Source organism: Rutilus rutilus (assembly GCF_951802725.1).
Source record: "Rutilus rutilus genome assembly, chromosome: 19".
Taxonomy (NCBI): Eukaryota; Metazoa; Chordata; class Actinopteri; order Cypriniformes; family Leuciscidae; genus Rutilus; species Rutilus rutilus.
In genome coordinates this window covers 29,328,701-29,355,502 of record NC_140232.1, presented here as the reverse complement: position 1 = coordinate 29,355,502, position 26,802 = coordinate 29,328,701, and the positions used below count along the sequence as shown (strand labels likewise).

The window sequence follows — 26,802 nt, the reverse complement described above, 5'->3', positions numbered from 1 at the left end:
GCGGAACCCAGTGCCGTCTTAGAAACGACGCAATGGGCAAGTGTTTAACAGCGCGCGAAACAAGACATTGTTATAAAGTAGGCCTACATTTAAGTTTTTACAGTTTTATAACAATGTCTTGTGTGTGTGTGTAATATATATAGCCTATATATGATGCCAAAGATGTTGGCATCATGATGTAAGGCATCTAAATACATGACAACCTGACCAATGTGCAGATGTGTGTTCTTCGATGCTTGGTCAAGTCAAGTCCATTCATCATTTATATAGCGCTTTTAACAATGTAGATTGTTCCGAAGCAGCTTTACATTGATAATAGGAAATTAAAGTAAAGTGTTTTGGCTTTATAGCAGCTCTAGAATAAAGCTTGGTCTTATTTATGCCTGAAAAATAAACTCCTGTAATCTGAGGTCAGGACCATTTCTGCTCTTTCTAAGGTTGCACTGTTGACTATTACAGTAGGGGAGAGCGGGGTTGGTTGGCACACTTTTCACTCTCTGTCATATTTCTCAGTCATGCTATATGTTAAAATAGTCTAACCAGTAACAACTGAAAGGTTAAGATCTCAGCTACTCAACAGATACATTTAATGTTCACAAATGATTCCAAAATTTTTTTTATTCATCATTAAAGTGATGTTGTGCACTTGTGCCAACCAGCCCCAGTATGGGGGTTAGTTGGCACATGCAATGGGGTTGGTTGGCACAGATGCTATAAGTTACAAAGAATGAGGTGACAAATATAAAGAACTTGAGCGTTTAATTCAAACCAGAAGCAGAATAACATTCAACAGAATTTCTGCCCATTTTTAACCAAATCAAAAACAAATACAGTTTGTATAGTATATGTGTGTGTGTTTGTGTATGAGTGGCACTGAAGCAAAACTTCCCCAGGCCGACTATTCTCTTAAGACACCCCAGACAGTTATTATATTTATAAATATACAACATATAATAATATTAATAATTTAATAATATGATGATGTATATATATATATATATATATATATATATATATATATATATATATATATACTGTATATATATAGCCTATATATTTATATGATATTATTAAATATGTTATTATTATATAATATATAATATATAGGGCTACTATATACTGTATTACATATATATATATATATATATGTATGTAATATAATATAGCCCTATATATGATATATTATATAATAATAACATAATAATAACATAATATTTAATAATATCATATATATATATATATATATATATATATATATATATATATATATGTGTGTGTGTATTATATATATATATTATAAAATATTATGTTTTAACATATGTAAAATGCATAAATTAATACATTTATAACCAATTGGCTATGATGGGCTTGGTTGGCACATGTGTCAACCAACCCCCAAATCAGTGTGCCAACCAACCCCACCCACATTAGGACACACCTCTTTACTAAAATTATGTTAGCCACATAGCATCACTCATCAGAGACTTTTAAATTTCATATCAAAATATAGCTGATCCTATCTATATCAACTGAAATCCTTACATTTTATATATCTCTATCATAGTTCTAAAATGTAGCCTATTTAGTGGTTAGCCTATTTTTTTGTTTTAACACAGTAAAATAGAAAAGTTATCCTCACCTCAACAGTTAGTGACAGTTTGATGATTTTAGTAAATGGGTGTGTTCAGGTCAAGAGGGCAGTCATTTTAATGTCATATTTTTGTGGCAATGCCCTCTAGTATACTGGAATTGAACTGTGTGCCAACCAACCCTTGACCCAACCAGCCCCGCTCTCCCCTACTTTTGTTTCAATATCAACCATGTTACATTACTTTGAATAATAGTCGTGTTTTTAACAACTGATTGTTTGCTGCTTTTTTTGCAGAACACATTTATAAGTATTTGATAAATCCTTTCACTTAAAGGCAACATGATTTTATTTTTTATTATTTAATTAACAATTATTTTTCTTGAAAAGAGAAGGCAGTCTTTACAAAGTAAATATTTTGTACATGTTCATGTCAGAAATGTTTGTAAAAATGTAAACAAAATTGTAAAAAAGAAAAAGTGAATGTATTCATTGAATAAACTCATAATGAAGCTGGATTATTTGTTTTGGTTGAATGTAAAAATATAAATTTTAGGATAATTAAACTTAATTGTTTTGGGAAAATTAAGACTGTTAACCTTATTCAACTAAACTGCATTGGATTGACCTTATGTAATTAGCTTAAGTTTATTGAAATAAATAATGTTGCATAAATCCAACGCAACCCAGTTACCTAATGTGGAATCTGTTGACATAAAGTTAACTAAAGCCAACATATAATTTTTTTTAATGTAGTTGCCTGGTGGTTAAATTAGGCAGGTTTGTACTCGTTTTGTTAATGCTTTGCATTTGGCACAGCTACCATTACCTGATACCCGTAGGTCTTAAAGGGAATTGAAAGTGTGCCAGGCCAACACAATGATTTAAATAAGTCAGGGTTACTTTTCTTCAAATCACAAACATTTTGTTTAGAGGAGACCGGGATGGTATAGGAACACTTTTTGTTTGCGCATCAGTAACACAGTGGTCGTTTGTGCTAGATCTTTCAAACTTTGATACACAGTAGCCACATTTGTTTACTACATATAAAACTCACTTGGACATGTAGGCCGAGTTAATATCAAACACAGAGTTTCCAGTACTGGGGTGAGTTGCAACACTAGCTGGGATAGATGTAACAATGAGAAGGGATTTGCTGTGATAAGATCCACATTTTATGCAAGAACTTTATTGAAGAACAAAGAATAATCACTTTTGAATAAAATGAACAATTTAGCTCAGTCACATGCCTGTGAGCTCTAAATGGTGATGGGAGTGTATGAAATTGATGAAATTGTGAGGATTGGGGGGGAAATAAATAAATATCAGTGGAAAACCACAAATTCTTCATTTTGGAGGGAATATGGATATGGTTTTTTGCGACCCCGGCACAGAGAAAACATTGAGATACCAAATGTTGGAGATCTTGTGGTGAAACTAAAGCAAATCACTTCCATATCTTTTGGGGATGTTCCCTTATAACTCAATACTGGACACAATTAAAAGTGGTAACTGATGAGGTGATAGAAACGAAGATACCAACCAGTTTTGAAATGATGTATCTTGGGATAGTTGAGACTCTTAATTTAAAAAGAAGGGACAATTATAAATTGCTTCGAATTATGTTGTTGGCTAGTAGGAAAGCAATAACCAGAAGATGGCGAAGTGATTTGGTGCCTAAAGTGGAAGAATGGTTTGATGTAATGTTAAGCATTTATAATATGGAAAAGCTAACTGCGTCCATTAGACTGGAAGTCGATAAATGTAACAATATCTGGAAAGGATGGCTGAAATATATTAGGCAACACAGAATGGATTTTGTTTAGGGACTTGTGGTAAGGTCCGAATGGTTGTGAATACCTTTTTAATGTACCATGTGGAAGGATGAGGAAAGCACATTTACTATACAAGGATTGTCGCTAAGAGTAACCAATACCGCACCCCGGTTCAAAGCTACAATGTTATTTTATTTACTTTTATTTTTTCTTATTTTATTTTTTTTTGTTCAAAAGTGAATGTCTTATCAATAGGGGCATTCAAGGGAAACCTGTTGTGACTGTATTAAAGTATTGGCTGTGTTTTGCCCTGTTATTCTGTAAAATTCACATTGGGAAAAAAGACGATAAAATATCAATTATAAAAAAAGAAATTGATGAAATTACCATAGCTCTTTTCTGACTTCTGACAGTGTTACAACACTCCCCGGTCTCCCTCTACAAATTAATATTAATGCATTGAATCTGAAAAAATAAAACCTGAAGTACAAATACAAACCAGAATCTAACTGGAAGTAGCTTACGTTCACCCCTTCCCCCCAGGTGATTCCTTAGCTTAAAAAAAAAGAAAAAAGAAAAGTTTGGAATAACTTTAGAATTTTAAAAAGGAGAGCAACAGTACCAGACCAACAATGATGACCACAACCTATAATCATTGATAAAACCAACAAATGGGGAGCAGAGATAGAAGTCTAGTAAGCATACAGAAGAATATGTTAGTAGCTAAACAAATAATATATTTAAAGTTGGTTCCTCATTTTTAATGTATTGTATCAATGTATTATAAAAAAACGCTATACAAATAAACATAACTTGAAATTTTCTAAGCTCACAGCCTTACAGAGAGGCCTACATCTTCATAACCACAACAGATTATCCTGAATATATAAATTATAATATAACATGTATTAAATACACAAAGCTGAATAATGAACAACAATACTAAAACAGATCATTTATTAGAGTTTCAGTCAATTTCATAGATAAAAAATAAAGTCAGGTTAAAACATACTAAAACATTTTAATGACCTACATTTGTACATTGAAACTGTATTATAAATGGTAAAGCTTTAACTGGAAAGCTTATAAATTGTATGCTATTACATATGAGTAGCAAAGATATATGCTTTAACATTTACGATAACAATAAATTAATTATGAACAAAGGTGTACTTACCAATAGTAAGAAATTAAATTGATTTAAAAAAAAAAACACAACAACAACAAAACAAAAAAAACACACACACACATTTATGACACAGAACAAGTATCATTTGAAAGAATCCGTGAGAATGTGTAAATGTTCATGGTTAAAATCCCATTTGTTCCAAAAGATTCAGTAGGTGTGTCTGCAACGCAAAGAACAAAAGGTAAAAATTCTCATATTCCCTAAATCTGGTAAAATCATTGTTCACAGAAACATCTAAAGTAATACAATATGCAGAAATGAAAGAATTCATTTTTTATTTCATTATATAATCATTAAAAAAATATATTAAAAAAATGAATCTTGTGACACGATAATGACATTTTCCCAATATTACCAGACTGAATTGATCTACTTTTTGATTAAAAAGAGACTCATTGCTTTACTCACTAAACCAGTGATTCAAGCAATGAGTATAATAAAGGATAATTTCAGGGATGTCTACTCTCCCCTTTTAAAATGTCACTTTTGAAACTTTCAGACCAAAAAATAGCTAAACTAACTAACCAGGAACCAAGAAAGAGAATTGAAATAACAGTAAGTTTTCACTAGTTTTTTCCAGCCATAAGGTGTGAACACCACAGGACGCAGAGGAAAGGAGAATACAGGTTAACTGTATGAGTTTTAATAAAATTGCAGTGCAATTAAAATCAAAGCCAGCTCATCTGGTGTAGACGGCTATGAAGATGATTATGGGGGGAAAAAAATACCAATTCCTTGAAAAACTGTATGAAGCACAAACATATCAGATCAATCATATACTCAACATACAAAGTTTTAAATGTGCAGAGGCAATATGAATATATTTTATAAATTAAAGGGTTAGTTCACCCAAAAATGAAACCCTCATGTTGTTCCAACCCCGTAAGACCTTCGTTCATCTTCGGAACACAAATTAAGATATTTTTGCTGGCCCAGAAAAGTTATTAAAGAGATCGTTAATATAGTCCAAGTGACTACAGCGACGAGAATACTTTTTGTGCGCAAAAAACAACAAAAATAACGACTTTATTCCACTATTCATTTCCTTCTATCTGGGCCTCGAGTTAGTTCATGTAGTGTTTTTGCGCAGCGCGTCTGTGTTACACGTCACCACGTAGGCTCACTATTGGCCGACGCTGGTCATGTGTGTGATGCGTGTGACGAACAACACAGACGCGCTGCGCAAAAACACTACGTGAACTAACTCGAGGCCCAGATAGAAGGAAATGAATAGTGGAATAAAGTCGTTATTTTTGTTTGTTTTTGCGCACAAAAAGTATTCTCGTCTCTTGATATACTTAAGATTGAGCCACTGTAGTCACTTGGACTATATTAACGATCTCTTTAATAACTTTTCTGGGCCAGCAAGTTTCGGTCACCTAGAAGTCTATGGAGGAGTGATCCAGCTCTCAGATTTCATCAAAAATATCTTAATTTGTGTTCCGAAGATGAACGAAGGTCTTACGGGGTTGGAACAACATGAGGGTGAGTAATTACTGACAGAATTTTCATTTTTGGGTGAACTAACCCTTTAAAATAATTTAAAGTTTTACAAAACATTTATATGAGGTTATGGTGACTTAATTATTTAGTTATTCAGTTCAATGGGCTGGTGTACTTCAGCTGAAGTGATCTGGCCCTAACCAATAAGACATGTGGACTTTTCACAAAAATTAAAACTCTCACCTGTAATAAACACAGGAAACCGTACAGAGGCGTTTTGGATCTGGAGGCGAGTCAAACAGAAGAGGTAATCCGGTCTGTCCCGTGATATGACATCACATTCATGATAGGGCAAGACCTCGACTATGCCAGCTTTCTGACAGCAATCGATAAACTGCTGCTTCTTACTTCCCTCAGGACTGGACCTGTCGAGGAGATTATATGTAAGATTATAAGTCTTACCTTTCATACGTTAGAGGAGAGTGAGAATTAGTCTGTTCCCATAACTGGGTAAGCAAGTACTAACAAAAGTAGCTATTGTTTAATAGCTGCTTTATCAGGCAGTGTTCAGGGGTAGAAAGGCATCAAGGCGAAACTAGAAGCTGGTATTGTTTCAAACAAGTCAAGTTAAATCACCTTCATTTACATAGCACTTTTAACAATATAGATTGTTTCAAAGCAGCTTTACAGTGAAAATAGGAAATTAAAGTAACAGAGATTGTTTTGGCTTTACAGCAGCTCTAGAATAAAGTTATTGTCCAGCTAAAGATAGTTTTTAAACAAAACTTAATCACAAAACTTAAACACAGCTGTGATCTTACCTTGCACTTTCCCGAAGCCTGCGGCTGTCTCTATAGTGCAGAAACCATTTCCATTTCCCTTGCTTGTCTAACTCCTCCAGAATCCCCACGACTTTCTTCATGTCATCTTATAAATTTGACAAATATAAGTCCAATGAAAATGTCATAATGTATCAGTCCATCTCCAGTAAAACAACATGGATAATTTCTGTAGCAACTTTTATCAGTACCTAGAGTAAGTGTGTCGAAAGCCAATTCATCACACACTATAAAGCCTCCTTTTGCAAAAAGATCTTGGTGAGCGAGGTTCACCACGTCATCGGGTCGGTCGATGCCAGCGAACAGGACGTTGGGGGACTTCTTCAATTCCAGCAAATAAGGCACCTGGTTGAATTGGATAAACAGCTCTTTTGAAGGCAACCTCAATCAAACAAGTTCACAGAAAAATTGTTTCTGTAACAAATCGCTAAACTTTTTTCCCTCCAACTTCTGTTAATTATATCAGTTTGGCTGAATTAAAACCCAAAAAACATGGTGTGGCAAACAGTTCGGGGGAGAGAGCCGAGGAAATGGAGCGAGGCCGGTGGTGCAAGTGTTAATGAGTCTCTCGCCTTCCACTGTCGTCACTCCTCCTTTTATCCTTCCTGAGCTCCTCCGTAAGGCTAGAGACCGCTGTGGCGCACAGTGACACTCGTGCCACCAGCATTGCTCTGTTCCCACGGCTCTTGCCACACATGGAAACAAAAAATTAAAAGGCATTTCATCCCTCTTAACTCAACCCAAAAGAGATTGACCAGCTCAACAGATCTGAAACTCCATTTATGAACAGACTCTCTTAGATTCTCTTCATTATAGCAATGTATATTGATATTAAAATTCTGTCAGACAACGATAAGCCAAACATTATTTTTACTTTAAGGCTGGTCTGAATTCTGATAAATATTGTAATTATACTGTAAAATAAATAAATAAACAAATAAATACTACAAGTGAATTAAGGCATCACAACAATGTACAATGTGAAAAAAATGGATCTTAACTTTGAGATTTGCTAAAGATTACATTAAAGAATTCTTTTTAAAATATGTTTTTTTTGCGTTTCACCCATTTTTATATTTAGAATGATGCTCACTGTCAGATGACAACAAGGGTAATAAAAGTAAAAAAGGGGAAATGTGCATGCACGATTAAATATTCAATATCATATATGCAATACCGACCAACTGACAAATAAATTGACAAAAAAATAAAATAAAAAAATTCTAATATTGGCAAATATAGTGATATACTGAAATTTCCTTAGCATAATTTGTCTATTTTATGTAAATTTTAATGTGCCAAGTTATTTTTTTTTAAATCAAGCATTTTTTTTACTGAATGATATATCTGGGTCAAATCGTCCACTTAAAGGACGATTTCCACAAATTTTCTGCCTAAAATTTTGAGCTTCACTCATTCACTTACCTCACATATGTGCCCTGCAATGTCCTCATTCCTCAGTATAATGAGAAGAGGGGACAGACCATCGTTACTGAGGTCAAACTCTTCTGGCTCAACTTGTATGTGGCCCTCAATCTCCAACATGTGCTACAAATCAGGAATTCCCATGAAAATCTTTCTTTACCATTTTAGAACACTTTATAAGATTCTTTTTATGCATAACTTTCGTACCTTGGTTTCTTTAAAGAAGGTATCTGTTGATGTGACAAGGATAAAGAACCTGTACTTAGTCTTGGATGCTTGCCACACAGAGGACTTCAGATTGTCACTAGGATTGTCGAAAGTGTCCTTCTTGATACGACCACAGAATCCAGGATGTTGGCCAACGCTCTCTCGATTGTACTTTCTCTTGACGCCCTTTCCACTTGACTCAATTGGACGAGAGAAAGTCTTCCTGCTGCAGACATCGTTCATCATGGACTTGTATGTTACAGCACATTGCTTTGTTATTTCTGAGATCCCCGCAAACTCAACTTCATTGCCCTTTTCACAGAAAAGTCTTTGAAGATGTGGTTTGTGGTTTCTTACAGGCTCCCTCATCTCTCTCCTGTCAGACATGTCCACTTTTATCTTAAAATCAGTAAGTGATTGCTGTGCTTTACTAAGGTCAGCGGAGTTCTCCACTTCACTGAGATTTGAAAACCGAACAGTCATGGGACATGTAGACTGGTCAGGATTTTCCCAACAGTGTGATGTGGTACTGGATGTGCTCTTATTTTCTTTGAGAACCTGACCCATGTTTTTAGAGAAAATAAGGTACTCAAGATCAACTGCAGACCGGGTCACATCAGTCTTACTTTGTTGTTCTTGCCAGCGATGAAAAGAGTTTTCAAGTCCAAGGAAAGATGGTTTCACGGTGGAAGAGTTACTGAACGTTACCCGGTTTCCTTTCCTGTCCAAAACAGTGACAATAGAGGAGGGTGGAATGTCGAATTTGTTATCCCTCTCACTTACATCTAATAGCTGACTGGAAGCCGCCTCCCTTCTGAAATACTTGCGCCAGTCAAATTGCTGCGTGCTTGTCTTAACATGTGGAAGGGAACTAACCGTGACTGTTTTAGTTGGCTTTGCTTGACAAGTTTCAAAGAATGACGTTTTTTGGATACTGTAGTCTACAAAAACATTGGAAGAGTCTTCATCATCCCACTCACTTTGGCAGAAGGTTGTGAATTTGCTTTTTCTAGACTTCTTTTTTGAACTTTGGTCCCTGGTATATTCAGCAGTATAAGTAACTGATAGAGGGTCTGATTTATAATTCTTTTCTGCCCAACAATAGTTATCCATCTCTTTCTTTGCATGCTTTTTGTGCCTGTAGGAATACTCACGTTCAGATGTAATGTACTTAGAACAAATGGGTTGATCATTGTCACAACTAAATTCATTTTCACATGGATACAATTGGTGATCAACTGGTTCCTCTGTTTGGTAATCAGGCCACGTTAAACCTTCATCGGAGCCCTGGTAATATTCATGCAAATTGTCTACATTTTCGTCTCTGTAAAATAATCCAGAATCATTTTGAGGTGCACCCTCTATGAAGTTACATTTCTTGTCATCTTTTTGTTGGGAGGTGGGACTGAGTTTGTGCCCTAACTGGAAAGAGTCCTCACTGGGCGAACGCTTAGTAGTTAAAGCAGATTTATCTTTGAAATCCATTGTTCCAGAGTATTTGATCCTCTTACACCTTAGTTCGTCATCATAGGTTTCTTCACAATGCCCTATAAAGTCAGAGAGTGGCTTTGTGGTAGAAACATGCATTTGAGAACATACAGGAATTTTAGGTGGCAGCATGTCAACATGATCAGTGTTGCAAGGAAAGTAAAGGTCCCTATTCAAATCCTCTTCCCTGAATTCTTCGTTCACTTCTGGTAAACATGCCATTTCATCTTGCGTAGGAGTAGAGCACATGCTGTTTACATCCACTTCTGAGGGTTTGTAAATTGTCAAAGCTTGAGGAGCAACCGTTTCATTACGAGTTTCAGTCCGGCTATGGGGCAAAGCACAAATTTTTGCGGACAGGCATTCTTGGTATGTTTTGATGACTTCATCTTTACAAGAGCCTTGACTTTGTGTCTCCTTCTCGTCAACAAGTGTATCATCCTCACCACTGACCTTAGATATATCCTGTTGGCCTAAATCTCTTTCATCATCTTTTTCTAAATGACTAATATCTAATTTGGTGGGTTCAACAGTAGTTGCTGTTTTTAACTCGTTCTGACATACTTCAAGAGCTTCTTGTTGGAACACTAAACTCTGCTGAAGGGTCTTGGTTTCAATCTCATCTTGCATTATATTAGAAGTATCAATATTAGAAGCTGGGGTGTGTTTCTCTTGAACAGACATGGGCTGATCATCATCTGAGCATGAATCAATGCTTAATTCAAGGGTATAGTCTTCATGGTCTGTCTCCTCTGGTGTGTGAGGTTGTGTTTCACTCTTTTGTATCTTCATGTCATCATCATCATCATCATCATCATCGATGATAGCATCCTCATCACTGAATTCCATTTCAACACTGTTTATATCATCCTTTAGACCCAAAAAATACTCATCTAGATGTTCCACCATTGCTGTGGACGTCTCACGTTCAGTATCACTGCCATCCAAGTTATCCCATTCCTTTGACTTACTCTCACCTTCTTGCATAATTTCCTCACCTGTAGAACCTTCATCTTTTTCTTCCACAGTCTTTTTAGTGTAATTCCCTTCAATTCCATGGGATGATGCATCAATCAAGTTTAACCGATCTTTCAGATCAAGCTGTTCTTTTGCACTAGGAATCTCATTACGCTTTTCAACTTTAGTCTCATCTGATGTAGCATCTCTCAGCTCACCAACCATATGTGTATCTTTCAGGTCATGCACAGGGTTAAAATCTTCTTTTGCAATTGAAGTCTCATTATACTCTACAACTCTCATCTCATCTGATGAAATATCACTCAGCTTATCAAAATGGTCAACTATATTTGTATCATCTAATAAAGGTTTCAGTTCTTTTTTTGCATTAGAAGTCTCTTTGTGCTCTTCAACACTAGTCTCATCTGATGTAGCATCTCTCAGCTCATCAACCATTTTTGTGTGATCTTTCAGGTCACGCAAAGGCTGAAGATCTTCCTTTGCACGAGAAGTCTCAAACTCTTCAACTCTCGTCTCATCTGATGAAATATCACTCAGCCTATCAAAATGGTCAACTACATTTGTATCATCTAGTAAAGGTTTCAGTTCTTTTTTTGCATTAGAAGTCTCTTTGTGCTCTTCAACACCAGTCTCATCTGATGTAGCATCTCTCAGCTCATCAACCATTTTTGTGTGATCTTTCAGGTCATGCAAAGGCTGAAGATCTTCCTTTGCACGAGAAGTCTCATTATACTCTTGAACTCTTGTCTCATCTGATGAAATATCGCTTAGCTCCTCAACATGCTCAAGTAGATTTGTGTCATCTAGTGAAGGTTTAAGATCTTTTTTCTCATTAGAAGTCTCATTATGCTCTTCAACACTAGCATCATGTGGTGAAACATCTCTCAGAACATCTACCATGTTTGCGTGACCTTTGAGATCTTGAAAAGGTTTAAGATCTTCATTTGCATGAGCAGAGCAATTATGCTCAACAACACTAATCTGATCTTGGCTAGGCAATTCAGAAGGCATGTTTTCGTCAACATTTCCATCTTCCATAATTGTAAGACATCCATCGTGGCTATCTTCATCTGAGACTTCTTTACTCTCTTGACTTACAGAAACACTCTTTTCCTGTACCGAAATGGATGCTCCGTTTCCAGTTTTAAATTCTGTAGTATCGTCAACATTTCCATCAACCACAGCTGCTGGGCACCCATTTTTGTTTTCATTTGTTTCAGAAATTTCTTTACTCTCTGCACTGTCAGAAACATTCTCCTTCTGCAGTACTGTATGTGCTTTATGCCTAGTTTCCTTCTTTAAACCCAGATCAAAACTTTTCCGACCCAAAATCAGACGATGTGGTTTTGAGAATGCTGATGGTTTTATGGGACTAAGTACTTGATGGAACACACCAATTTTTTTCAGATCAAAAGTGGTCACTCTCGTAGATGCTTCATTCTTTGTAACATTTCTGACCTTTGGTAGTAGTATCCGAATACCTATTCTCATATTTGATGCTTGCTCACACAACTGGTTGTATGAACTATTTCCTTCCAAGAGTTGAGAATATGAGCAGTCAGTGGTGATGACATTTTCATCATCAGTGTCAATGTGACTGTCAGGCACTGAATTTACCACCGGTGTGTCCACAGGAGATCTATAATTCTGTAACAGAAAAATGAAAATCAAATAAATCAATATTAAATTGCACAATCACACTGTACAAAAGAGGTCTAAAATATAAGAATAATATCACAGAGAATGTCCAAAAGAATTATTGACACAACTCTTATAAACATGACAAGTAACTAAAGGTTAAAAGCTATCAATAATATATTTGATTAAAAACATATAAATAAATAAAAAATTGTTAATAAAAAAATTCAATACATTTTAAAGATTAACAGCTATGCAACTAGAAGCTAAGAGCTAAATACAGTGCAATTTGAATCATGTTACTCATTACCATCAATGCTGTAACTTTTGGATTGGGGGAGAGACTTGTCCCAGAAGGTGAATGGCTTGGTGTCGTTTCACCAGGATGTGATGCAGTGTCTTTTTTTCTGCTCTGATTTGAGAGCAAACAGAAATTCACAGGCTCGCCATTTTTCACAGAAAGATCCAAAACCTCTGATGAAAGATGCGCAGGCCTGAATGAGTCCTCTTTCGAGGTCAACTCAACATTGAGCAATGACACAGCATTTTGAATAGCGTTAATGTCCAGATGAACCTTTTCAACATCCTTCCCCTTTGGAAGTGTGGTACTATTTTCAAGGTGAAATAACCTGGAGGTGTGTTTACTATAAAAAAGTCCAATCCACATGTGAAAAATGATATGGACATCCTCAAAGGTGTCTTCAATGTTGAAGTTCCATTTCCTGTCAATATTAGAGGGAAGAAATGGATGTATATATATATATATATATATATATATATATATATATATATATATATATATATATATATATATATATATATATATATACACACACACACACACACACACACACACACATATATAGCAAAATACAAGTACTGAATAGTAGGGCTGGGAGAAAAAAAATCTATTCACCTATCTATGCGTTTTTTTTGTGTGTTTTTTTACGATACTAAAATCGATTTTTTTATTCCAGAATAATATTAATTCAAATTCAATTGCTTTATTTTTGTCCTTGCTTGTAGATGTTAGCCACTTTCGTTCCAACAGAGAATAAAATGTGTCGTTATCTATGAGTGTTGAGTGACATAATATCCCAAGTGGACGCGTGGAAGAGACGTGAGACTGAAAGCACTGAAAAGCCCTCGCACAGCTCTACTCTCATATGCTGAGAGAGAGATAAGACAATAGAGCTGTATCGGCAGATACTCAATATTCAATGACTCGGATCAGATCGGGGGCACAAAAAACTTGATCAGGACATCCCTACTTGTAATGGTCTTGATAGAATCAGTAAGAGCATTTTTTTGTTTGTCTTTTCAGCAGAAGTGTGTTTATGAACATATCATTTTCCATTAAAGCTGTATTATTTCTAGCTTGTTGCAATAAAAAAAAAGTTTTTCATTTCTAATTTTGGGTGAAATATTCCTTTAGTTTTTCTGATTAGTGACAATATTAAACTAAATGCAATAATGTTCAGATTTTTGTCTTGTGTGAATCGCCACAAAATCAACATAAAAACTATATTAATTTTCATTACAACAATCATCAAGCCATAACCGAAATGTAGGGGAAACAAGTGGTACTTACCCATGAAGTGCTCGTGTGACAGTTTTGTCTTTATTGTCATTGGTGAACTTGCTGTCAAATTTAAAATCATAATCTTCTTCCCAAATCCTTCTCACTTGGATCTTTCCCTCCTTTTCAATGATGGATCTATTCCGTAAAAATCTTGACTTCCGTGCTTTCGTCTTGGGAATCAACGACATTGTCCTATTTGAAGAAATCAAGTGCTTCCATTCTGTTTTGCCTCCTTCCTCCTGATGACACGAGGGTGTGGCATCTTTAGGCAGGTTCAGATGAAGCCCAGTCTTCAAAGACAGAGCTGAATCTACACATCCAGATGGATAAGAAACCTGGGGGGATGGACCTGACAAACCTGACAGCAGAGAGGTTGGCTGTGAGTAAGAATGCTCTTTAGATATTTCCAAAATCAGTTCCCCAGTCACTAAAAGACCTTCTGGAAAAGGAGACCTGGGGGGTAATTTAAATCTGGCAGATGGACAACGAAGAAGAGCATGAAGGACTGACTCCGGGGAGCCGCTACCCTTCATTCCATCAAGGGCCTCCTGGCCAGGATTGGCTTCTAAGTTCGATAACATTTTATCATTACTTGCACCGAGGGCCAAGTCAGCCAGTAAACTCAAAGCATCTGAGGGCAGAGATGCACTCATGCTCTCACTCTCTGCGGTGGCTTTGCCATCAACGCTAATTCTTGTCCTTCCCACCCTATCCCCAAGCGACGATATGAGCTGCTGGTCATTGCGTTTAGTTATTTCAAAAGGTGCTGATGTGTCAAAATTGAGGGACCCTGTAAGAAATAGACAAAAACAAAGACAAAGCATAAAATAGCAGCAGCAAAGGCGCATAGTCATGCAGACATGCAATAGGAGAAAGCAAAAGCACAATAACATGCACACGGAAGACAAAAAGATGGAGGGAACACATGGGGTCAATTTTAAAACACCAGCAAAATCATGTCTCAAGTCATTCTAATTTAATGACTACTGTTGAAAATGAAAATGCACAAAGGATTGAGGTTTAAAACTGGTATACACAAATATACACACAGCACTTTCTGGACACTTTTCCAGTAGGGGTGTAACGGTTCTCGGTATATATTAAAAAAATTTATCTAAAAAACAAACAAAAAACAAAACAAGGAAAAGACAAGGAAATCACTTACTGCTCTTGACTGAATAACTTTTGTAACTTCAATAATGATTCATCTATATTTCATTTATACAGTGAAGATTTTATGCAATATTGTTTTACATTTGATTACTTTATTCGATTTCTGTACCTGAAAACTACTGTTAGATACCTAAATAACCTGAAAAGCACGGTTCATTTTATTTGTATCTTTGCTCAATTGTAATTATTTGTCAACAAGCAAATTATGTTGCTTGTAGTTTGTTCTTATTTTCTTAATTTTTATTTGACAGTAGTCCTTTTTTCCCCTGAGGATAGCAAATACTAAAGTAAACCGTACTGAAATTGTGACAGTAAAACTGTGATAAAAACCAAACTGAGAGTAATTTGAACCGATACACCCCTATTTCCCACTCTTGACATGTGAACATTTGTTTAATAACAGAACATGTAAACAAAGATTTTTCTTACCATTTTCTTTTGAGTCCTTGGGAATAAGACCTCTCCAAGACACAGGTTGTTTGGTTATCTCCACAGGTTCTGTTGGCGTATACTGTGCCTTATCATTCATGGGCTGTGATGCTTTGTCTTTCAACGGATTCTTGATAATATCACATTCCAGGTGCATAATAGTGCCCAATTTTCTTTTTTTTGATTCTGGTTCTGCGTTATCTGGCTCAGATTTTGCACTGTCACCAGGGGAAGGAGATTTCGCCCTCTTTCCCCTTCTGAGTACCGTCTTTAATTTGCTTATAGATATTGCACTGTACACATCACATTTTGATTTCTTTTTGTTTTTGTCAGGGGAGGATACTTTAGGGTCAGAGTGTATGGATTGGTCAGATACTCTGGGAGGACTAGACGTTGCATCTGTTACTTTGTTAGTTTGTAAGCCTATGTTCTCATTTAATGTAGCATTAATGGACTTCTCTGAACATAAATCCTGACTTTTGTCCATTTCTAATGGGTTGTTTTTGTGAAGGTTTCTCAAAATCTTTAATGCTGACAAGAGAGCACTTGGCATTTCATCTGAAGGGCTGTGCGATGAGTCTTCACAGTCACTGACCACTGGAACTTTACGGGGGTTTTCTTCTATCACCGTCGAGGGAGATTCTCCCTTACTTTCCACTATTTCTGTGGATTTGTTTTCCACAGGAGAAATCGTTTCTGCATTGGTGTCAATGCTCATCTCAACATGCATTTTCTCACTTTGCCTCTTGTTTGCAGATAGTACATCAACATCTGAACCATGCGGGACAAAAACTCTGCCACAGGTTGTGATTATGGTCTTTAGACCATATCGTTCCCTCAAGCTAAATCCCTCCATCTTCCTCTTGGGCGTGCTAGACGAACTTTGCTTTGTGGCATCAGCCAGTGCGTTCACTATAATCTCCTCATCAATCTTTATAGCACCTGATCTCAAAGAACGCTTCAGATTGGCATTGGTATTCCACAATCTTTTACGCCTTGGAAGAGACCGCCAGTCTCTTTTTGAAGGACTTGTCTCATTTTTCATTCTTTGATCAAGTAAAGTTTCTGTTGACACACTTGAAGGTTCTTGTGCTTGTCTGGCTTCACTCAGATTTCGATTCACGCCCCTTTGCCGGCGTCCCTTGCCTCTACTAGTTAAATGCGGCCTCTGATTAATGTCATCAGCATGCATGGTCTCAGTCCGAGTCTGGTCTTTTGTAGGGCCATCTGTGGAGTTCATTGGCAAAACGAGAGGCAAACTTGAAGCTGAAAAAGCAAGCTTTTTTTTAACAGCTTTTTTTTTTCTCTGCCTGGTTCTCCAATGAATTTTGCGCTTCCTACCTTTACGTTTCGAAAAGGACCTCAGATTCACTTTCTTATCGGGGTCAGCCATTGTTTTCTCAGGATGTATACTATCCTCCATCCCCTCAGCAGTAACACTTTCTTCTGTTGATGTGATTAATGGTGTACTGCTTGTTTGGATTGGAGTCTCTTTTGTGGATAAATCTACACAGACTCCATCAGCATCTCCTTTAGTATTGCCTTGAGATGTTTTCTCAACATCACTGTCAATACTTGCACAATTTTCTGAAGGGAAGTCACCCAATTTAGGTGAAACTGTGGAAGTTGGATACTCCGACACACTGTCAGCTACTGCAACTACAGCTGTTCCCAGTTTTCCAATGCCCTCTGGCAAAGCAGGTTGAGGCTGCTCTGTTGTCAAATGCTTGTGCTCATCTTTTTCAGCAGTCCTGTGAGAGGCATCACTGATGGCCTCTGTGTGCTTAGTCACCTCCATTTCAACGGGGGCATCAGTCTGCGGGACCTCATCAGGTGATGATATACAGTAATAGACATCATCGTCATGATCTTCACCACGCTGCTGTCGACCAGTGGTGAGCAACTCCAATGCCCTCACTACTGAAATTGTAAAGCCACAAGGCTCATCAAAATAGGATTTTAATTGAGTGCAAGTCTCCTGTGACCATTTAGGCGATATCAGAGTAAAACCACCCGGCACGTCATATTGGTCTGGAAACAAACTTGCTTCCCTGGTGGGAACGTCCAACAGCCCTGGGTGAAAAAGAGTGCCATAGTCTTGCAAATGCTTCTCTAAAGAAATTTGAGAACAACCCTGTTGGTTTGGAGGACATTTTTCCATCTCCATTTCTGCATAGTTGAGTGCTGGAATGACTTGCATTATTTCTGATGACACTTTAGTATTTGTCAGGTCAGACTTGGCACCTAAACAAAAAAACACATGCTTATAAGACATGTAAGACTTTCAAATTAAAAGATAAATTAAGTAGACTGATGTTAAAAAAAAAAAAAAAAATTTAAAATGTAATAAATCAAATTCTTCTCCTTGTTACCTCTCGGCACAGTTCTTGAGTCCGGAAAAATAAACATGCCTTGAAGTGCAGCTGCCTTACCAGACTTTGCATCTAGAAATGAAGGAAATTTATGTTTTCACAAGATATACAACATCAAGATTTTCTGTCCACTTTTTAAGTGATCTTGGCTCCAGATGTATTGTCACTGTGTAATTAATGTTTTTAATGAGGAAATGAACTCAATCCCATGAAGCACTGTGAATGACAATCAAATTAAAAAGGAAAATATAACAATATTCATTTAAAGACATTACTGTAAGAACAGAAAATAGTTTTTTTTTAAGTTAATTGCTAAATAATCAGATATAACCAAATCACATTGAAGATTTTGGGTAATGTAGTTCTTCGCCCACAAATGCGCTGTGAAATACATTTAAATGACACAGACCATTAGCATTAAAGGAAGCATACAGTACATCACTGATTAACAACCTCTGAGCTCATTTGTCTTTGTCTTTAATGGTTTACATGTTGGTGTTAAAAATGAACTACTCTATAGAAAAAATGATTGGGATCGGAGTTGCACTCCACTGGGCAATGTCTTACCTTCATAAGAGAAGAGATGTGAAGAGTGTAACAGTATAAGGAAACCAGAATCTTCCAGTGGTATAACAAGAGCCTGGTGAATGGAAAAGGTCATAAGACAAGATTTGTTTAGAGATTTTTTCAGTGTTTCTTTGATGACAGATATTTCTCTCTTCCCCACATTTACCATGTCATTTTCCTTTAGCTCTTGGGTTATCTGAGCAAGATCATTTTTCGCCTTAGAGGAGACAACGTCATACAAGTTGAAACATCTGCCATCTATGCAAACTGTGGGAAGATGTAGGAAAACAAATTAAAAGATGTTGCCCAAGTGCTCATTTACAGTTTTAGCACCAAAATGGGCGATACTGTCAATAACCAAAATACAATTTTAAACACACCTTCACCCACAATACAAGTTTCAAAGATTTCCCGCGGCAAGGTCCTCTTCAGTTCGGACACACCAATTGCACGGTCAATTTGAACTGTCTTTGGGCTGAAAATATAGTTTGCATTTCAGTCCTATAGCTTATAAGTAGATGTATAGTATATCTGAATAATCTACCCTTAATGTTTGGGCAGCTTTGTTGGTGCATTATCAAATGAAATATGGTTTATTGTATGAGAGGGTCAAAAGATTTTTTGCATAAAACATACAGTTTTGCTGGGAACCAGGCTCCGCTCGAAGACTGAAGACCAACATCATAGACAGTGGATTCAATCTTGAATTGGCCAATCCATGGTTGGTAATGAAACACTACAATACAAGATACCACTTATTGGTAATCACTCTAATATTCAGTGTATTTAAATGTTCTTTTAATTCAAAACATGGAACAGTCTAGTTTAAAACACTATACAATAAATTAAAGAAAGACAAAGTACAAGATTTTGAATAAAACAATCCTCGCTATTTGCCCTATTTGCAATTTCACCACAAAAAGAGAAAAGAACATGCAAACCAATCCATAATTCTTACCTGTTTTGTCTTGGCTTGAAAAGAAAAAGTGAAGAAAACAGATTGTTAGTTGTCATATGTAACACTTAATGTTTCATTTCATAAGATTCAGCAAAAGTTGTTTAGCCGTCAAATTTTTTTTAATATAAAATCTCAAAGAGCAAAGTGATAAACCTCTTTTGCTCCAACTCTGATGTGGTGTTTATCTTCCCATATGAAAATGCCACGATGGCAAATGGACAAGCATGTCTCGGACATGATTCTGTTTCACTGCTTCCATCACAGAGTTCATACATATAGTACTGCAAGACAAAGCAACCTTGTTAGATACACAATTTGATGCTAAGGAAGGAAGGAAACCATTTCTTTTGAGAGCTGTATCACCTGTGTTCGCTCATAGGCCAAGAAAGAACTAGTAGTTGAAGACACTGCACCAAGCTGCTCTGATACGTGGCAGTCGAAGCCAGCTGTCGGAGGAGTGAAATTCTGGGTATAGTTGTCTGTAATTTCTTTCACTCTCCCCTGATTTAAGAAAATATGTTTACATGTGGTGCATTAGGATAAATCAACAAAAAGCAACAGAATTTGGTGGAAGAATAACAATTTCCCACAAATTTGTTTAATGTGTACCTTGGTCAGCTTCAAAAGGACAATGTAGCCAGTCTTGCCATCGTACCAGCGCTTCAGGTCAAGGCAGTCTGAGTATTTTGAGATATAGACACCTAATTTAAGTGTAAATAACAGAAATATAATGTGACGATCATCGCCTCAACCAATAACAGAAAACAACTCCACAACAATCAATTCACTGCAGCTGTATTCAACACACATTTCTCAAGACAGTTGCTTTTTTTAGGCAAAGCTTGTAAATGGCTGATAAAGTCCAATGAATTTTTATTTAAATGGTGTTCAACAAACTATGTGATAAAAACTGTGAAAAATAAGCCATTAAAGAGGCAAACAACAAAATGCCTCTTAGTTGAAGGTGTAACTCAAATCCTGAAGTAATACTCAACACATGCAATTAACGGACTGTCAAAAGCTGGAAAAACTAGATCTTCTGAATTTTTGTAGCTGAGAAAAAGGTGTACAAGCACTTCTCAGAAAGATCTGATTGCCTCAACATGTTAAACTACAGTAAACAAGTTTAGTCTTTAGTACTGCAAATTATTAAGCCAACAAGTCCTAGTCTCACAATAGCCAGGCTTTTGACACTGCATAAAATGCCTAAAAATGTATTTTTCAAAGATTCATTGAAAAACTATGGCAAATCCAGTAAAGATATCTTTAACAAATTGTATTAACCACGTAAGCATGACCCTGTAAGCATGACTTCTTTTTCAGGCTGGCTGACAAAAAAAGTGTTTACAAAAAGTTGTGTAAAAGCCAGCAAATCAGATAAGTTGGATAAGATATTTTGGTGGGCTTTAAATAGAACAGACTGTGTCAGTGATATCCCTGACAACACACCAACATTTGCTGGGCCCTAAAATATTTTTGCATTAATGGAAAATGATACAATACATTAACTTAAAATCAATATCACATGAACTTTACTCTTATTTGGTTGCTTAAATGTAAGGAGAGACACTCACAAAGCTGCGTGTGTATCATTCAAGACTTCCCCTCTCAGAAAATAGAAGTGATACACATGACCACATTAACTCACTTCCCAGCTACACCATACATAAAATGAGTAATAAAATGAAATATGACAACCCGTAATCATCTGAAGGCCTAATGTCACTTGTCTAAGAATATGTGCTGATTTTTACTTGTCTTCACAAACCTGCTTTAAGTCAATAATAATTCAAGATTATGTCTATTATTAGTTCTGCATGATTTTGTTGTCCACCAAACGCCCAGATCGTCAGTGGAAATGTACTTGTACAAAATTTCTTTCCCACCCTCAAGCCATGGTACACCAACCATGTGACCGATGATATGAGATCCTTAGCTAGAAATAAGTCTCATTTCTTCATATCAAGTCTTCCACCAGTAGTTAATAATAGCCCTGTAGTCTCTAGCAAATATAAGAAAGGAGTCAAATGTTTAATTTAGACTGCAGTAAATACTTCAGTATCTAGGCTATTTGATATCATACACTAATGGGAAGACCTGGGTAAGGGCTAACCTTCACTTTCTCTTTCAATAGATTCATTACATCTCTTAAGTAGCAGTACAATTCATACTTTCACTTTTCATATGTAGGAGAATAGACTATGGACATGAAAATATTCAGTTCTCCTATGCAATAAGCACATTGCATAGTTGTGCTTGGAGTCAATTGTTTTATTTGTGATAACGCAATGAAACATGCCAAATTTTGCGGAGATAATTTTGGGCCAGGCTGTCATACAAAGAAATTATGAATACATGCAAAAACCGGAGGGAACCAACAAAATATTAAAAACCAATTATGTTGAAGTCAATGCATGCTTTTTCCTGTGAGCTTTTTGTTTTCTATGCATTTTGGACATCACTTTTGACCAGTACTGCATCTGCATCATAAAACATTCACTGAATCAATCCATTGAAAATCATGCACTTTCATTGACAAAAGGGCTGGGACGATTGCGATTCGATACTATCACGATACTTGGGTGCCGATACGATATGTATTGCGATTTTTTTTTAAAGAATTGCGATTCAATATTGCAAATCTTTTATTTATTTTTTTAACACTAGACCATGGGGAAAAGTTAAATCATTCACTTATACAGACTGTACATGATGTATAAGATGAGTCATATTTACAAAAACAATTAATCACATCTTTCTGACTTTTTTTCAGAAGCATCATACAGTACTACATTCTCTTTAATAAATGATTCAATAACAAATAGCCTACATTTTTTAACAGAGTGACGAAACAATGTAATCCATAAATGCGTTATTTTAAGCGCCAAGTTCTATCAAAAGCTGATTTACTCTATTTTGATCGCTATCGTAGACATCAGTGTTCATATTTGAAATTTAAACTTTTATCCCAGTATTTCTATGATAATTTGAACTACTGTATCACAGAAATAATGATACTATGAGGAAAACACTGCTGTTTCATGACTACTCTCTCTGGGTCAGCGGCAGCGCCAACACAGATTTGAATGTTGCGATATGATTTTTAAAAAGATTTAATAGACAGACGAAATGGAAGAAGATCGCGTGGGTGTTTGAATCGAGATCGCAGTCTTTTAAAGATGAATCGTGCAGCTCTGTTGTCTTATCTCTCTCTCATCATATGAGTAGCGCTGTGTGAGGGCTTTTCAGTGCATTCAGTCTCACGCCGCTTTCACACGTCCACTTGAAAGGGATATTACGTCACTCAACAACACTCAAAGATAACGACACATTTTATCCTCTGTTGAAACGAAAGTGACTAACTTCAGTCGACCTCATCTAAAAGCAAAGCAATTTAATTTGAATTAATATCGATTCTGTAATAAAAAAATCGATTTGAAAAGAAACGCGATACCTAGGTGAATCAATTTTTTCTCCCAGCCCAAATTGACAATAACACATTCATATCAAGACTTGTCAGACTAGCATGAAGGCTTCAGAACCTCCTCATGGCTGATCTTGATGCAGTCACATGTGAAAAATGTCCTTGTGCATTAAAGTAAACACATCAGGTTGTTATGCTGAAATTATCACCAAATAATGCAATGGCTACTTTCTTTACCTTTCAACGAGTCTCCAAGAGTAGTGCATTTTGCTTGTCCAACCAACAAGCCTGTTTCACCAACTTTCCTTGCCTGTGGGAAAACAAATATTGCATTAATGGGTTTGACCATTCAGAAAGTTTTGAAATCAGGCTGATTCAATAAGCTCATTGAACATTATATTTCTTACCCTGCTTGCATCATCAAGCAACAGGAAGCCAAAAGACTCTTCAAGTTCCTGTTCAGAATATCCTTTTTCCCGTTTCTCGGAACGAAAGGCAGCATACTGTTGGGGGAAAAAAAAACATTCATTCGGCTATAACATGACACAAATCTCACTAAATCATTTTATATTGTACAGTATTAAGAATAGAAATTACCTGTTTTTGTAAAGCGTCATTGTTGATCAAATGGGCAGAGTTGTACGTGAAACATTCTTTTGATTCCTCATACAAATAGTTGTTACGAAGTGGCGCTAGAATACTCTCATTAAAGGTTACTGAGCCAGGATGCACAGGCTCCAGAAGACCTGGTAAGACAGGACACATGTCTGAGTTACACTAACTGCTTCACAATTTTTCAAAACATTCCATCTTTTCAACAACAAATAGCCTAAAATGGAAGGATTTGTATGTCACTTTAGAATGGAAACTAGAGAGCATGTTGTCAAAGTCATTTGAAGGTCATTGAATATAGTTTGAGATAAACATTCAGTAAAAACAGTAACTCCTGTAGAGAACCCATTTTGTGAACAAATGGCTAGGTAAAAAAAACAACAGTTTCAAAAACTGGCTAAACAACATATTCTGCATTAAAGAAAGCCCCTTACGCAATTCGTCTGGTTATTGTGACTATTGTGCAATACTTCTGTGGAAGTGCTCCAAACTAATCTTCCAAATGTGCCATATAACCATAATGTCAAATATTGACTTATTAACTCATACTGAACTCATCGAATTATACAGTAATATGAAATGCAGTCTAATTGTCATCTTAACAAGATGGATTTCCAGCTTTTCTAATTGGAAAATACTGTTTAAGATTTGAAGCTGGTTTCTGGAAACAGTAGATCATCTTGGACCAGCAACAAGCTAGTCATCCACTAGTCACACCAGTTTAAGGTGGTCAAGCTGGTTTTTGAAACATGACTCTCAACCAAGCTAGAACCAGCTAATGAACATCTTAGACCTAATATTTAAAATGGATATTTCAAACTCTACATGGAGGAATGAGATTCATAACCAATGCAGTAAATAAATCAACACTGCTGACCATTCTTAACATCTAGACATTTGTACTAAATCCATTTAAGCCTTTTTTGGTCTTTAATTTTTGTCAAATTTTACAATCCCAAACCGCTGAGAACAAGGGTTACCAGAATGAGAAGATCTTTCGGTAACACTTTACAATAAGGTTTCATTAGTGAACTACTTTAGTTAACATGAACTAAAAAGGAACAATACTTCTACAGCATTTATTCAACTTAGTTTATGTTAATTTCAGCATTTAGTCAATGAATGACTATGAACAAACTATGAATGACTGTATTTTTATTAACAAAGATGAATAAATACTGTAAAAAAAATGTACTGCTCAATGCTCATTGTTAGTTAATGCATTAACTAATGTTAACAAATGAGACCTTATAGTAAAGTGTTACATACCTTTCATATAGATCATGCACAAATATCTCGAAAACACAAATAATAATGGGCACATATAATAAATAAATAAATATAGGCTATGTCTAAGAGAGGACACTGCACAGTAGTGAACTAAAACATCAATGTAAACCCCTTATTCACATTCATCAAAAAGCTTATTGGAGCAAAGGTAAGACTATCACGTGTAGATTTACCAGGCCCACGCTGACTCGACTGCAGAACTGGTTTGGAGTTAATGGAAACCAACCAAACCAGTGTCTTCTTTCAACCAGAATAGTCTAGTCGTTTCAATTTTTTACACGAGTGCTGAAATGGCGTAACTATATAAATACTTAGAACTGAAACTCAGAAAAAAAGAATAAGAAAACAAACCGTTTCGTTGCCTGTCAACAAAAACAGCACAAAAGAGTGGGTTTTGAATGGATATATAAACATATAAATAGATGTTTACTGCATAAATTATACAAACACTATTGACGTCAAAACAGAAACTAAACGTGTCAACGAGTCCACTAACCCGTTACCTTGTGTTGATCGTGTAGTCTCATTCTCCATGAAGACGAAGCATAGATCCCAGGTTTTCGCTTTGCACTTACTCGATATATTAGATATTTCTAATACTCGGTGGCTCACGACATTCCACTTAAACGGATAAAAAGATACTGCCTTTTCCGTGAAATAGTCATGAAATGTTTATCGAAAGCTCTTAAGGTAATTATTAGTTTCGACGACAAGTCTCTCAGGTTGAAATGCGTTTTGAAGGACTTGAATTGTACTGTGTGACTGTGTTGCAACCAGGAAGCGAATCCACATAAAGACAGCAAAGGTTGGGCTGTGAAAACGGCTGCCAGCGAACTGGTCTGAAGGCCTGTTTTTAACCGAATTTTTTCTGACTGAAATGCTAAATCATTCGAAAGTGCGCGCTCTCAACAAGAGGGACGCGGCGACACATTGAAGAGCGTAGCTCGTGCGAGTAAAAGCAAAACGAAATAGAAACAGAAAGTCAAAAGTTTGCGTCCATTTTGCGTCTCGCGTGCAGTTCCGTTTGGTATCGCTAGTAGTCGCAGGCAGCATGCGCAGCACAGGCAAATTGGAACGACGTCGTTCAACGCTACTTATACTCGGATTTATCACCGAATATCGATGTAATAATTAAAAGAAAGGAGTATAAGGTTATATATATATATTATGAGTAGACGTCGGTAGCTTGAAGTAAACAAACAACAGTCGTTGACTTGAAAAATCCAAATGTACTCTTCCGGCCTCTAGGTGGAGCTATTCAGTTTTCTGCATTCCTGAACTCCAGCCTTGCGGGTTGCTGCTGAAAGAACATTCAGTTCTGGACAAAGTGTTCACTGAGTGCATTAGAGCAAAACAGAACTGTATTTGTCTGCCTAAATTTGGGCGGGCAAAGCCATTTTAGGTGTAATGCATATGGAAAATGTTTAAGCCTAGTTTTAGAGGAATGCGTAGCCTACACAAAACCGCAGCAAACGTTTAAAATGTTGACCTATGAATCGTCTTATTTTAAAGCAGAATTATATTAATGAGGTCATGAAAACTGTATAAATATAATTAACCCTTTCATGCATGAATTATGATAACCTCACTCAGGATTTTTTTTTTCCTATGTGTTTTTATTGCTCTTAGGGCATGAAAAACAAGATTTGAATTTTTTATTTGTTTTATTTTTTACACATTTTTCAAAGAGATTTCAGATGTCCACTTGAGTGGACAGCATGCGAGAGATACTGTATTAAACGTAATACAATAATCAAACCGATAAAGTGTGTATTTAACAAACGAATCAATAAAATAATATCAAATCATGTGAAAACTATAAAAT

General features: G+C 36.2%; 1 protein-coding gene across 2 annotated transcripts; it reads right to left on the bottom strand.

The window, feature by feature from the left end:
- Positions 1-4,301: 4,301 nt before the first annotated feature.
- On the bottom strand, positions 4,302-25,999 carry tasor2 (transcription activation suppressor family member 2). Of its 2 annotated transcripts, none has more exons than XM_084389932.1 (22): positions 25,481-25,999; positions 23,673-23,821; positions 23,483-23,578; positions 23,313-23,385; positions 20,261-20,352; positions 20,015-20,152; positions 19,805-19,932; positions 19,652-19,665; positions 19,330-19,429; positions 19,074-19,168; positions 18,860-18,960; positions 18,694-18,766; positions 18,127-18,198; positions 15,755-17,998; positions 14,162-14,942; positions 12,881-13,292; positions 8,467-12,579; positions 8,260-8,382; positions 7,026-7,179; positions 6,817-6,922; positions 6,239-6,420; positions 4,302-4,712 (listed from the first exon to the last, which is right to left on the bottom strand). In XM_084389932.1, the coding sequence occupies exons 1-22, from the start codon at positions 25,509-25,511 to the stop codon at positions 4,615-4,617; spliced, it is 9,375 nt and encodes a 3,124-aa protein (XP_084246058.1). In that variant the 5' UTR covers positions 25,512-25,999; the 3' UTR covers positions 4,302-4,614. The 2 variants fall into 2 exon arrangements, with proteins under 2 accessions (XP_084246058.1, XP_084246059.1); XM_084389933.1 differs by having other exon boundaries at positions 14,162-14,510.
- Positions 26,000-26,802: the final 803 nt, after the last annotated feature.